At 36.8% G+C, this 15,315-nt stretch overlaps 1 protein-coding gene across 1 annotated transcript in view; it reads right to left on the reverse strand.

Annotated features, from left to right (window-relative positions):
- The window catches only part of LOC128657210 (dynein assembly factor with WDR repeat domains 1), a 61,876-nt gene that overhangs the window by 34,179 nt on the left and 12,382 nt on the right, over positions 1-15,315 (reverse strand). The window contains exons 4-5 of the mRNA XM_053711467.1: positions 9,747-9,805; positions 4,693-4,815 (exon numbers count right to left, since the gene is read on the reverse strand). Coding sequence (XP_053567442.1) covers positions 4,693-4,815; positions 9,747-9,805 — 182 coding nt within the window. The remainder of the gene's footprint in view (positions 1-4,692; positions 4,816-9,746; positions 9,806-15,315) is intronic.

The following is a 15,315-nucleotide window of genomic DNA, read 5'->3' on the forward strand; positions in this document are numbered from 1 at the left end:
TCTATCAGAGTCCCTAGGAGGGAAACCCTTGAGATTGGGGATAGAGAACTCTTTCCTTGTTCACTTTCCACCCATGTGATCTCAGAAATGCCAGTACTACGTCCGTATGAGACTGGGCAATTTGGATGTTTGACGCCTGTATCAGGATGTCGTCTAAATAAGGGGCCACTTCTATGCCCCGCGGTCTAAGGACCGCCAAAGCGACCCCAGAACCTCCATAAAGATTCTTGGGGCTGTACATATCCCAAAGGAAAGAGCTACAAACTGGTAATGCCTGTCTAGAAAGGCAAACCTGAAAAACGATGGTGATCTTTATGCATCACAATGTGAGGATAAGCATCCTTCAAATCCATTGTAGTCCTCTATTGACTCTCCTGGATCATAGTTAAGATGGTACGAATAGTTTCCATCTTAAATGACGGAATTCTGAGGAATTTGTTTAAGATCTTTAGATCCAAAATAGGTCTGAAGGTTCCCTCTCCTTGGGAACCACAAACAGATTTGAGTAAAAACTCTGTCCCTGTTCCTCTCTTGGAACTGGATGGATCTCGTACACAATGTAAGAATGCCTCCTTCTTTATCTGGTTTGTAGATAATTGTGAAAGGCGAAATCTCCCCTTTTTTTGGGGGGGAATCTTTGAAATCCAGAAGATATCTCTGGGATATAAATTCCAATGCCTAGGGATCCTGGGCATCTCTTGCCCACGCCTGGGCGAAGAATGAAAGTTTGCCCCCTATAGGATCCGTTACCGGATAGGGAGCCGTTCTACATGCTGTCTTAGAGGCAGCAGCAGGCTCCTTGGCCTGCTTATCTTTGTTCCAGGTCTGATTGTCTCCAGACCGCCTTGGACTGAGCAAAAATTCCCTCTTGTTTTGCCTTAGAGGAAGAGGATGCCACACCTGCCCTGAAGTTTTTAAAAGGCACGAAAATTAGACTTTTTTTTTTTTTTTGGCCCTTGATTTGGACCTATCCTGAGGAAGGGCATGACCTTTTCCTCCAGTGATATAAGCAATAATCTCCTTCAAACCAGGCCCGAATAGGGGGAAGGGAAGTTAAGTAGCTTATTTATTAAAGTCACGACAGCTGACCATGATATAAGCCATAGCGCTCTGCGCGCCAGTATAGTAAAAAAACAGAATTCTTAGCCGTTAGTCTAGTCAAATGAACAAGGCATCAGAAAACAAAGGAATTGGCTAGCATAAGCTTGTCAAATATATTCATCCAATGGAGTCGCTTAACTGTAAAGCCTCATCAAGAGACTCAACCCAGAACGCCGCAGCAGCAGTGACAGAAGCAATGTATGCAAGGGGCTGCAGGATAAAACCCTGTTGAATAAACATTTTTTATCCATTGGATCTAAAAAGCACAACTGTCCTCGTCAGAGGTAGTGGTACGCTTAGCTAGAGTAGAAACTCTTCTCTCCACCTTAGGAACTGTCTGCCAGAAGTCCCGTGTGGTGGTAACTATTAGAAAACATTCTTCTAAAAAATAGGAGGGGAAGAGAACGGCACACCTGGTCTATCCCATTCCTTATTAAAAAAAAAAAAAATTAGTAAACCTCTTTAGGTATTGGAAAAACATCAGTACACACCGGCACTGCATATTATTTATCCAGTCTACACAATTTCTCTGGCCCTGCGATTGTACACATTCATTCAGAGCAGCCAAAGCCTCCCTGAGCAACAAGTGGAGGTTCTCAAGCATAAATTTTAAATGTAGAAATATCAGAATCAGGTTAAATCATCTTCCCTGAGTCAAAAAAAATCACCCACAGACTAAGCATATTGTGAGGTAGTATCATACATGGTTCTTAAAGCGTCTGTATGCTCTGTATCTACCCCCAGAGCTAACTGCTTTCCTTTAATTTCAGGTAGTCTGACTAATACTGCTGCCAGAATATTATTCACCACCTTTGCTATGTCTTGTAAAATAAACGCTATGGGCGCCCTTGATGTACTTGGCGCCATTTGAGCATGAGTCCCTGAAGCGGGAGTCGAAGGGTCTGAAACGTGGGGAGAGTTAGTCGGCATAACTTTCCCCTCGACAGAATCCCCTGGTAAAAGAAACGCTATGGGTGCCCTTGATGTACTTGGCGCCATTTGAGCGTGAGTCCCTAAAGCGGGAGTCAAAAGGTCTGACACGTGGGGAGAGTTAGTCGGCATAACTACCCCCACGACAGAATCCTCTGGTGATAATGTTTTTAAAGACAAAAAATGATCTTTATTGTTTAACATGAAATCAGTACATCTGGTACACATTCTAAGATGGGGTTCCACCATGGCTTTAAAACATAATGAACACAGAGCTTCCTCTATGTTAGACATGTTAGAACAGACTAATAATGAGACTAGTAAGCTTGGAAAACACTTTAAATCAAGTTAACAAGCAAATATATAAAACGTTACTGTGCCCTTAAGAGAAACAAATTTTGTCAAAATTTGAAAAACAGTGAAAAAAAAAAAAAAGGCAGTAAAACAAACGAAATTTTTACAGTACATGTAATAAGGTAACAGAGCATTGCACCCACTTGCAAATGGATGATTAACCCCTTAATGCAAAAAACAGATAAAAAAACAAAAAAAAAAACAAAAAAAAAAAAACGACATAGACGTTTTTAAAAACAGACACAACAAACTGCCACAGCCAACAGTGGGAAGCTTCAGTTAACTGTTTCTATGCAAAATTTAAGCCAGCCATGTGGAAAAAACTTAGGCCCCAATAAGTTTTATCACCAAACATATGTTAAAAAACGATTAAACATGCCAGCAAACGTTTTAAAACACATTTTTACAAGAGTATGTATCTCTATTAATAAGCCTGATACCAGTCGCTTTTACTGCATTTAAGGCTATACCAACATTACAGTGTTATCACCAATGTACGTTAAAAAACGATTAAACATGCCAGCAAACGTTTTAAAACACATTTTTATAAGAGTATGTATCTCTATTAATAAGCCTGATACCAGTCGCTATCGCTGCATTTAAGGCTTTACTTACATTACTTCGGTATCAGCAGTATTTTCTTAGTCAATTCCATTCCTAGAAAAATATTTTACTGCACATACCTTATCTGCAGGAAAACCTGCACGCCATTCCCCCTCTGAAGTACCTCACTCCTCAGAATGTGTGAGAACAGCAAATGGATCTTAGTTACGTCTGCTAAGATCATAGAAAAACGCAGGCAGATTCTTCTTCCAAATACTGCCTGAGATAAACAGCACACTCCGGTGCCATTTAAAAATAACAAACTTTTGATTGAAGAATAAACTAAGTAGAAAGCACCACAGACTCTCACAACCTCCTATCTATGTTGAGGCTTGCAAGAGAATGACTGAATATGGCAGTTAGGGGAGGAGCTATATAGCAGCTTTGCTGTGGGTGGACTCTTGCAGCTTCCTGTTGGGAAGGAGAATATATTCCATAAGTAATGGATGATCCGTGGACTGGATACACTTAACAAGAGAAAGGATGCATCATCAAATAGCCATAAAGATAAAGGTTTACTATGAAACTACAAAGCAAGTTGGTGGGAATACAAAATTCATACAGCTCTATGTAAATGTGCCAGCAAAATTGTGTAAATCCCATGAATGATTTTTGTTAAGAAAACATATTGAGTGTAATATTTTGTAGGTTCCTTTTGACAGCAATTTTTATTTGTTTTTGGTCCAGGGATACAACCCTTGTAAAGCCTTGTTATACTATTTATTATTGCACTGTAAACGTGTAGTTAAAGTCCAATCCAAAGTACCAATACACCACTGGGACATAGTTGGCCACATCTAATGAACCAGCTAGCTACCAGTAGTGGTCCACTGCTCCTCAGCCTACCTAGGTATACTATTAGCAAAGGACACCAAAAGAACAAAGTAAAATTGATTATAGAAGTAAACTGATTGCTATCTGTGAACCATGAAGGCTTCATTTTGATTTTTGTGTCCTTTTAATTCTCTGAAGAGATAAAGGACGTTTAAAGAAACATTAACTCAATATAATATCAACTTAAGCAATTAATTATTCATGAACACACGAGTTATAAGGCTGCATAGCACAGTGATGGAAGTTTGTTATGCCACTGTGATTTAACTCCATGGTTACCCATGTGTGTTTGTAGCAAGTAAGAGTTATACTATTGCTGGGTGTCAGTACAGTATTTATTTATAAACCTGAAAATTTGTCAAGCCCTGGACAAAAAAATAAAACTTACAAAGAAAGACTCAATGACCTAAATATGTATAGCTTAGAGCTTAGAGGAGAGAATGGAAAGAGAAGTTACAATGGAATCTTTCAATTATGTTACGGAACTTAATAAAGCTAAGGCTGAATGTATTTTTCACAAAAAGAGCAACAAGGGGCCATGATCTCAAATTGAAGTAAGTTCAGAAGCGCTTCCTCACAGAGGTGGTAACAACAGGCTAAAGAATGCCTAGGATAAGCATAAGGCTATCCTATGAACAAATTAAATGTACACTTGATAGGAAATATGGACAGACTTGTTGGACCTATAGTTCTTATCTGAGGTCAAAACATATTTCTATATTTCATTCAACAAAACAATGCTGTATTAATTATTGCAAAATGCGCTTCAATGTGAAGCTGTATCTTTTTCAGCATCCAATTTGTATATAATGTCCTTCTAAGAGCTCCCTCTTCCTGATAGCGTTGCTGACATAACAGGGAGTTACTTACCCATAGGGATTATTAAACTGGATAGCATAAACCACATTACGATGTCCTTCTAAGGTGTGCAGCTCCTCCCCTGTTGCCGTTTCCCATACTTTGCATGTCCTGTCATAGCTGCCAGTGATGAAGCTGAGAGAAAAAAAAGATGACATTATCTTTATCTTGGTTCAGCTCATACCACAGAATATAGGGCTCCATTTATAAAGCAGTGAATGCTCGCCTGAAATGGAAGTTAAAGGGACATCATACACTAGATTTTTCTTTGCATAAATGTTTTGTAGATTATCCATTTATATAGCCCATCTATCAGCCAATCGGAATTAGAGGAACGCCATCTTGGATGATGTCCCTTAAAGGAGCCTTCATTCGTCGGTAGTCCATCGGGGAAGAAGGATGTTCCGCGTCGGCGGAATGAAGATGGATCTTGAAGAAGAAGATTGAAGACCCCGCTTGGAAGATGACATCGCCCGGATGGAAGACTTCTTCAGCGCCGCTTGGAAGATGATATCGCCCGGATGGAAGATTTCTTCAGCGCCACCTGGATGATGACTTCATCGGATGGAAGACTTCTTCAGCGCCCCTTGGAGGATCACTTCTGCCGCTCCGGATCTCCTCTTCGGTTCCATCGGTGGGTCGGCTGGCTGAAGACAACTCAAGGTAGGATGATCTTCGGGGGGGTAGTGTTAGGTTTTTTTAAGAGGGGTTTGGGTTAGATTAGGGGTATGTGGGTGGTGGGTTTTAATGTTGTATTTTTCTTTTACAGGAAAAAGAGCAGTTTTCTTTGGGGCATGCCCCGCAAAAGGCCCTTTTAAGGGATGGTAAGGTAAAAGAGCTTTGAACTTTTTAAATTTAGAATAGGGTAGGGCATTTTTTTATTTTGGGGGCTGTGTTATTTTATTAGGGGGCTTAGATTAGGTGTAATTAGCTTAAAATTGTTGTAATATTTTTTAAATGTTTGTAACTTATTTTTTTATTTTTTGTAACTTAGCTTTTTTTATTTTTTGTACTTTAGTTAGTTTATGTAATTGTATTTACTTGTAGTTATTTGTAGTTAATTTATTTAATTAATTTAATGATAGTGTAGTGTTAGGTTTAATTGTAACTTAGGTTAGGATTTATTTTACAGGTAATTTTGTATTTCTTTTAGCTAGGTAGTTATTAAATAGTTAATAACTATTTAATAACTATTCTAACTAGCTAAAATAAATACCAAGTTACCTGTAAAATAAATATAAATCCTAAAATAGCTACAATTTAATTATTAATTACATCGTAGCTATCTTAGGGTTTATTTTACAGGTAAGTATTTAGTTTTAAATAGAAATAATGTATTAAAGTATAGTGAAGTGTTAGGTGTAATTGTAACTTAGGTTAGGATTTATTTTACAGGTAAATTTCTCTTTATTTTAGCTAGGTAGCTATTAAATAGTTAATAACTATTTAATAGCTATTGTACCTAGTTAAAATAAATTGAAAGTTGCCTGTAAAATAAAAATAAATCCTAAAATAGATACAATATAATTATTATTTATATTGTAGCTATATTAGGGTTTATTTTACAGGTAAGTATTTAGCTTTAAATAGGAATACTTTAGTTAATAAGAGTTAATTTATTTCGTTAGATTTAAATTATATTTAATTTAGGGGGGTGTTAGTGTTAAGGTTAGACTTAGCTTTAGGGGTTAATAAATTTATTAGAGTAGCGGTGAGGTCCGGTCGGCAGATTAGGGGTTAATAAGTGTAGGTAGGTGGAGGCGACGTTGGGGGCGGCAGATTAGGGGTTAATAAATATAATATAGGGGTCGGCGGTGTTAGGGGCAGCAGATTAGGAGTTCATAGGGAAAACATAGGTTGCGGTGGTGTACGGAGCGGCAGATTAGGGGTTAATAGTATAATGCAGGGGTCAGCGATAGTGGGGGCGGCAGATTAGGGGTTAATAAGTGTAAGGTTAGGGGTGTTTAGACTCGGGGTACATGTTAGGGTGTTAGGTGCAGACTTAGGAAGTGTTTCCCCATAGGAAACAATGGGGCTGCGTTAGGAGCTGAACGCTGCTTTTTTGCAGGTGTTAGTTTTTTTTTCAGCTCAAACAGCCCCATTGTTTTCTATGGGGAAATCGTGCACGAGCACGTTTTTTAAGCTGGCCGCGTCCGTAAGCACCGCTGGTATTGAGAGTTGCAGTGGCAGTAAATATGCTATACGCTCCCTTTTTGGAGCCTAACGCAGCCCTTCTGTGAACTCTAAATACCAGCGGTATTTAAAAGGTGCGGGGGGAAAAAACCCAGCGTTAGCTATGCGGGTCGTTACCGACAAAACTCTAAATCTAGCCGTCAGTTACTTCCTATTGCCTTACATTATACAACTTGGTTCATTTTACACTGATTTGTTTTACAACGGTTCCTTCAGGAACACAACCCTGACGTAAACTGATTTAATCTGTTTTGTGTTCAACTTCTGACGGCTAATAGATTTATTTAATCTTCTCATTTCTCATCTACCATATGGATTATAGAGAAAAACTTTGAGGTACGTTGTTCCCTCTTTTCATAGCTTATTATAGGGTTGATCACAATCTATAGGCTTTCTCTTCCAAAAAACGATTTTATCATACCAACTGATTTGGGAGCTGAGTTTCTTGAGTGATCTCATTACTATATCATATAGTTTATTAAAAACTCACCGCCGCAAACAAGTTTTTAACCCTTTTAACCCGAAAAGTTCTTCAAAAGGACTTTGAGTGTTAACTGCCTGTTTTAGAAATAAAAATTGTGAGGTCTCCCAAAACTGACACGTATAATAGTCTATACCCCTTATGGTTACAGAAAAACTCTATTCATGGAACCCCTTCACTTGGCAAGAAAACAAAAAAATTTTCACGTGTGATATTCACCTATTGTTATCACAAGACACCCTCAACACTCAGTATCCATATGAATGCTATATGTATCTTGGCAGGATGGAAAAACTTCTATAGGCACTACAGAAAAACAATATCTATAAATGGAGTGTTTTATATTTCATATTTGATTGTGTTTCTCACTCGCATTGGCATGATCCGTTTCCATCCGCACCATTTTAGGTTGCTAATATTGGCAGGCTGCTTTTTTATCCCTATATGGTTGTTTGACAACTTTCACAAGGATTGTTTTTAACCCCTTAGTGACCAGACCATTTTTCAATTTTCTTACCGTTAGGGACCAGGGCTATTTTTACATTTCTGAGGTGTTTAGCTGTAATTTACTTCTTACTCATTTACTGTACCCACACATATTATATACCGTTTTTCTTGCCATTAAAGATACGATTATTTTCATTATATCTTATAATTTACTATAAAAATATATATATAAAATATGATTAAAAAAATGGAAAAAAAAACACTTTTTCTAACTTTGACCCCCAAAATCTGTTACACATCTACAACCACCAAAAACACCCATGCTAAATAGTTTCTAAATTTTGTCCTGAGTTTAGAAATACCCAATGTTTACATGTTCTTTGCTTTTTTTGCAAGCTATAGGGCAATAAGTACACATAGCACTTTGTTATTTCCAAACCATTTTTTTTTTTTCAAAATTAGCAATAGTTACATAGTAACACTGATATCTGTCAGGAATCCCTGAATAACCCTTCACATGTATATTTTTTTTAGTAGACAACCCAAAGTATTGATCTAGGCCCATTTTGGTATATTTCATGCTACAGTTTCACCGCCAAATGCGATCAAATAAAAAAAAATTGTTCACTTTTTCACTAACTTTAGGTTTCTCGCTGAAATTATTTACAAACAGCTTGTGCAATTATGGCACAAATGGTTGTAAATGCTTCTCTGGGATCCCCTTTGTTCAGAAATAGAAGACATATATAGCTTTGGCATTGCTTTTTGATAATTAGAATGCCGCTAAATGCCACTGCGCACCACACTTGTAGTATGCACAGCAGTGAAGGGGTTAATTAGGTAGCTTGTAGCGCCTCCAACTAGCACACCTTAATTTTAGCATTAGTGGCATCACTGGAATACCCTGAAAGCAGCTGGAAGCGATCACGATTGCATCCAGGTCTTGAAAACCCTAAGGACATGTCAGGCACGTCCTTGGACGTTAACAACCATTTTTTGTAGGACGTGCCTGGCACGTCCTTGGTCGTTAAGGAGTTAAACAAGGTTTATTTCTAGTTTTACAGGATTTTCCCTTCTTTTGAATTGTAAATCTCTACAGAACTTCCTTACTGATTATTATTTTTCAAAGAGACCCTTAAAGGGACATTAAACGCTAAATAAATGCTAGATAGAATGATGCATTCAAGAAAAGATTAGTCTAAGTATAACATGTAGATGTATTTTTTAAAGCTTCATTAGCTATTTAAATATTGAGAAAATAAGTGTAAAGTTTAAGTGTCTATAAAACAATGGGAGCTGCCATGTTACCTTCTCTGCTGAAGTCAATTAGAGACAGATATAAATAGGTCACTAGAGTGAGCAGCGAATGGCTGTGTGGAATATAATACAGAAACTGAAAATCTCACAATTTCAGAATTGAATTACATGAAAAGGGGACAAAATAAAAAATGAAAGTATATTGCAGTTTTTTTATATATACGATTTATCATTTTATATTACCATCTCAAAATGTTTAATGTCCCTTTAAACAAGGCTGGGCAATACTGAACAGTTTTTTTTATTTTAAAGGGGACCGACCTCTATACACTCTAAGTACAATCTCATTCATGACAGTGCATAAAATATTGAACTTGTAATCTGGAATGTGCATTTGTGACCATGATTTTGTGATTGTGCCAAATCAAAAAGGTGCCTTTTTTTGGCCGAAAAACAACCGAAAATTCAGCTCCTGATAGTTTGTGATTGAGGCCTTTATTTGTACAGTTCTAAACTGTACTTCAGTCTCATGTATACACTGTATACTTTATTTCAGTGTATTTGCCAATACCCTATGTTCATTGTGATACTTACACCTGTATCAGTTTTCTGTATTTATTTTGTTGTACATTGTTACATTTCAATCAAAATTATTGTTCTTAGAAAAATAAATATCATGTTTGCTTACCTGGAGCCAGATTTATTAAACGCCACATTTGTTAGTGGTAAGATATGAGCTCTGAGGACCTAAAATAAATAACAGAAAACAAAACACTACTTTATTGCTCTTTGTATCATACACACATAGTATGAATATATGTATTTAACCTTGTAGAGTATTAACAGGAGGTTCTCTTTACTTTTATTTTATTACGTAGTGTATACAAACCATATTTGCGTTGGCTTTTTGTGTCCCTGTATGAATCACCTTGCTGTATACTAGACTTTTAAATAACTGATTTATGAAGTTTCTTACAGCTGTAGCAACATCGCTATCAAACCTTAATTACTATCTGTTGTATTCTAGATATTAGTCATTAATGTATATTTTAAAATACTACATACTTCAAGTTTAAATAATTATTAGAGATTGAGGTTTGTTGTTTTAGTGGGAATTAATAGTTTGAGCCATTTAAATTTTGTGACAAACCCTACCGTCACATAGGCTTCCGTTACAGGTTTATTATTCATTTGATGGCTTAAGGAGTCATTAACCCCATACGCCACTAGTCGTTAAGAGTTTTTCAGCCCTCCCTCCAGCAGGCCTCCCAGAACAGTGCGGTCTTGCCGCTGGCGACTACAGCTGCGCTATTAAAAAAGCAAGCCCCACTGAAAGACAAGCGATGTACAGGGTATGTTGCTGGTCATCAAGGAGTTAAAAACACGTGAAACCCAAATATTTTCTTTCACGGTTCAGATAGAGCATACAATTTTATACAACTTTCCAATAGACTTCTATTATCAAATTTGCTTTATTCTCTTACTTTATTAAAGGTTCAGTTATGCACTACAGGGTGCTAGCTGAACGCATCAGGCAAACGTGCATCCACCAATCAGCAGCTAGCTCCCAGTGGTGCATTATTGCTCCTGAGCCTACCTATGCATGCTTTTCACCAAACAATACAGAGAGAATGAAGGAAATTAGATGACAGAAGTAAACTGGAAAGCAATTTAAAACTGTATGCTCTGGTTAAATCATGAAAGAAACAGTTTGTGTTTCATGTCCTTTAACTGGAACATTTGCCACTAGAAATAAGTGTGCTACCCAGGGCCTATTTAATGGGCGCACTCATAATTCTGCTGCCCACCCCCCCAAGGTTTTAGGCCTTTTTTCCCTTAATATTTTTTGGGGTCAGTGTGTAAAATGTTTGTTTTTTTCATAACAATTCAAAAGGAAATAGGCTAGCAAAACCCTTGCATACAGGTGGGTTAAGTTGCATGCATCTCATACCATTTTATCTCTGAGATAAGGGAGAGAAAAGAAGGGAAGAAGAGAAAAGGGAGGAAAAGGAAAGAATGAAGGGAGGGAGAAAGAGAAAAGTGGGGAGGGAAAGGAGAAAAGAGGGAGGCAAAGAAAGGAGTGAAAGAAGGGAGCAAGGGAGGGAGTTGAGAGAAAGAAAGGTAGGGAAAGAAGGGAGGTAGAGAAAGAAGGGAGGTAGAGAAAGAAGGGAGGTAGGGAAAGAAGGGAGGTAGAGAAAGAAGGAAGCTAGGGAAAGAAAGGAGGTAGGGAAAGAAGGGAGGTAGGGAAAGAAAGGAGGGAGGGAAAGAAGGGAGGTAGAGAAGGAAGAGAGGTAGGGAAAGAAAGGAGGGAGGGAAAGAAGGGAGGGAGGGAAAGAAGGAGGGAAAGAAGGGAGGTAGAGAAAGAAGGGAGGTAGAGAAAGAAGGGAGGTAGGGAAAGAAAGGAGGTAGGGAAAGAAAGGAGGTAGGGAAAGAAGGGAGGTAGGGAAAGAAAGAAGGGAGGGAAAGAAGGGAGGTAGAGAAAGAAGGGAGGTAGGGAAAGAAAGGAGGGAGGGAAAGAAGGGAGGTAGGGAAAGAAGGAGGTAGGGAACGAAAGGAGGGAGGGAAAGAAGGGAGGTAGAGAAAGAAGGGAGGTAGGGAAAGAAGGGAGGTAGAGAAAGAAGGGAGGTAGGGAAAGAAGGGAGGTAGGGAAAGAAAGGAGGGAGGGAAAGAAAGAAAGAAGGGAGTGAGTTGAGGGAGGGAGAGAGAAAGGTAAATAAGAGAGAGAATAGGAAGGGAGGGAAAGAAGAATACACTATGAAACAATCATTGCCCTTCACATGCAACAACATACAGTAATTACCATCATTCAAGTAATGAAACGTTTTAAGTCTCTGTTTATTATTTACCTTGTGGGTTCATGAATGCAGAGAAAGCTAGCTATTATAGTTTATGATTAGACATCACAAGCTGATCTAAGCAGTGTACAGACGCATCCAGTCTGTTTGTTACTAAGACCTGAAATAAGCACTGCGCTCGCAGACCCACCACAGCTGACAAGGGGAGGCAGCATATCGGCACAAGGTCTTCTCCTCCAGCCTCACCTTGTAAGCATATCCCCGGGCAAGTTTCTCAACAAGAACGCTTCCACTGCAAATACGCCCCTGAGTGCACCACCCAGCTGGGTTTACTGACCACCCAGTTAAAATATATGCCAATATTAACCTAAAATTAGCTAATATTATGTTTTTTAATGTTTGTTGCACAGATTATCATTATATCAATTTATATTAAATTATGCAATTAATTTGTGTTTTGGATAGCTTTAAGTGACAGTAAATCAAAATCTTTCAAAATTGTCCCATTTAATCCATATGGCATCCCCATCTATATCACAATGAGTAACGCTTATATTTGTGTATATGTGTACTGTATATGTATGTATATGTGTATATAGGTGTAACTTACTATCACTTTAACTAACATTTATTAATAACAGAAAATGTTTTGCTTTATAGATTTCTCTGCCGTTATATATATATATATATATATATATATATATATATATATATGTATATATATATATATATTATACTTCAATGATGATGCACACTTCCACTTTAAAAATCAATAACCAGGGTGCAGGCAGAATTATTTATAAAGCAAAACATTTTCTGTTATTAATAAATGTTAGTTAAAGTGATAGTAAGTTACACCTATATACACATATACATACATATACAGTACACATATAGACAAATACACACACATTTCATTTTATACATATTACAGTAAAGGATATTTGATAACCAACATATCTTAGATTACATTGGTTAATATGATGTTTTTGCATTTAACTAAACAGATCAACACTGCCATCTCCAGTATAAAATATTAATTTATAATATAGAAAAAAGCATTGTAAATAAATTGTGCTATTTTGTTAACTTAAAGGGACAGTCTAGTCAAAAAGTAAATGTCATGTTTCAGATAGGGCATGCAATTTTAAACAACTTTCCAGTTCACTTTTATCATCAAATTTGCTTTGTTCTCTTGATATTCTTAGTTGAACACTAAACCTAGGTAGGCTCATATGCTAATTTCTAAGACCTTGAAGGCCGACTGCATTTGACAGTTTTTAACAGACAGAGGGAGCTAGTTCATGTGTGCAATATAGATAATATTGTGCTCTCTCCTGTGGAGTTACTTATGAGAGGGCACTGATTGGCTAAAATGCAAGTCTGTCAAAAGAACTGAAATAAGGGGGCAGTCTGCAGATGCTTAGATACAATGTAATCACAGAGGTAAAAAGTATATTAATATAACCGTGTTGGTTATGGAAAACTGGGGAATGGGTAATAAAGGGATTATCTATCATTTTAAACAATACAAATTCTGCAGTAACTGTCCCTTTAAGAGAAGCAAAGTAGCATTCCTACATAAATTGTACAGAAATTATCTTTCACATCTGCATAATGAGGAGCATTATTTTAGTAGTGTCTCTGCTCTTTGGCACAAGCCTTGTAAAAACAGAACACCTAATTTCTTACCAGTTAAAAACAGCAACCTTTAAATTAAAGGGATATATTTCAAGTGTGTAGCTTCTAATAAAGCAATACAATCTTTACCTACTGTTTATGCCTGTATAGGGCTAGCTTACAAGTGAAGTGGTATATAACTTTCCTGCTCGAGCGTTAACTCCGATAGAAGTAAGCTTTTTGCGTGTGTCAGGTAGCGCTCGTATTACAAGTTATAATTAAACTGTTTTCAAACGCACACTAACCCAACGTATGTAAAAAGCTAAACTTAGAATATTGAGTACGTGATAACGTATACCCCCAAAGCAATCAATGGAGCAAAAAAAAAGTGGGGGGAAAAAACCTACTCACTATTTGCGCTCAGCAAATCCGATTGCATATCCTCAAATGCACAATCCCGACATAAAAATATGAATATTTGACATTCCAATGTTCTTCACATAGAAGAATATGTTCTATTTATTCATAAATACATATTTGTACATATATCTGATGTTTTTTTTGCACAAATATATATTTATACCTATATATTTAGATGATTATATATAGGTATAGATATATCCAGATATATAGAGGAATCTCTATTTAAAAATACATAGAACATATTCTGCTATGTGCAGAACATTGGAATGTGAAATAATTACAGTAAATACACTGTATAACACTTTATCCCAGAGGCAGAACATCTTTTCACTTTCTGCGATGAGATTTTTTTAAGTGAAAATTTTTCTGCAGGTTATTTTTAAATAAAAATCCATTTTAAATTAGGCAGTTACACTAAATCACCAGTTGAAATGCAATGTATTGATTAACTGAAGTTAAGTTTTTTTATAATATATTTCAGCAGTTGAAAATTGGATTTCAAATTAGCTGCAGACAAAAAAAATAAATTGTAAAAAGTCTCTTGAATAAATTTGTTTCCTTTTCTCTTGGTCTAACATAGAAATGTAATAATAAAAAAGGTGCATTGCTCATAAGAATGGCTTATATTTAGAAAAAAACAGCAGACTGTGAAAGGCTAGGGGTTGGGATTGAAAACAATCAGAGAGCCAGTCAATCAATGGGCTGCTGCTTTGCAGCTTTACTGCATATTTGACTGTTCACTTTAAACAGCACTTTGCTGTTGATGCGCTGTCTTAAGGAAAACTTATACAATATAGCCAGAGCACAGCACTCTTGGAAGAGAACAGCCTGATGTGGAGCAGTGCTGCAAAGTTAAAGCACTAACAGTTCCTGCATGTGTCCTGCTCTTTCTGCAGACATAATGCATTTTCTGCAATGACATCTCAGATCAGTGTATGTTCTGCCTTGGGGCACTTTATTAAAATTTAATATTTCATAAATACGTTTTTACATGTTTTCATCTACTTAACTGTAAAAGGCTCCAAAGTATTTATATATATATGTCTATATGTGTGTACATACGTATTTAAATGATTAGATTTATCTGTAATTAGATATATACACATATAAATATATCTGTACTTATATATACATCTTTAGACATAAATATATATATGTATGTCTATGTTAAAGCCCTTTGCCTACCTTTTTTTTCTAAAACCTGAGACCTCATATCTTTGAGGTGCTATTATTATTTGTGCTATTATGAGTGTAACTGTACTTTGTAATGTATTTTTGATGTGTTTTGTTACACTTTTTTGTTTCGCAAAACAGTTAACCAGAGCACTGAGGATGCTCTATCCCGAGTATTAACTTTAAGTGTGCTCAAGCGACTGCGTTTACTTTTAACTTGTAATACGACCAAAACACCTGATGCGC

The sequence above is a fragment of the Bombina bombina genome, chromosome 4 (genome assembly GCF_027579735.1).
Source record: "Bombina bombina isolate aBomBom1 chromosome 4, aBomBom1.pri, whole genome shotgun sequence".
Lineage (NCBI taxonomy): Eukaryota > Metazoa > Chordata > Amphibia > Anura > Bombinatoridae > Bombina > Bombina bombina.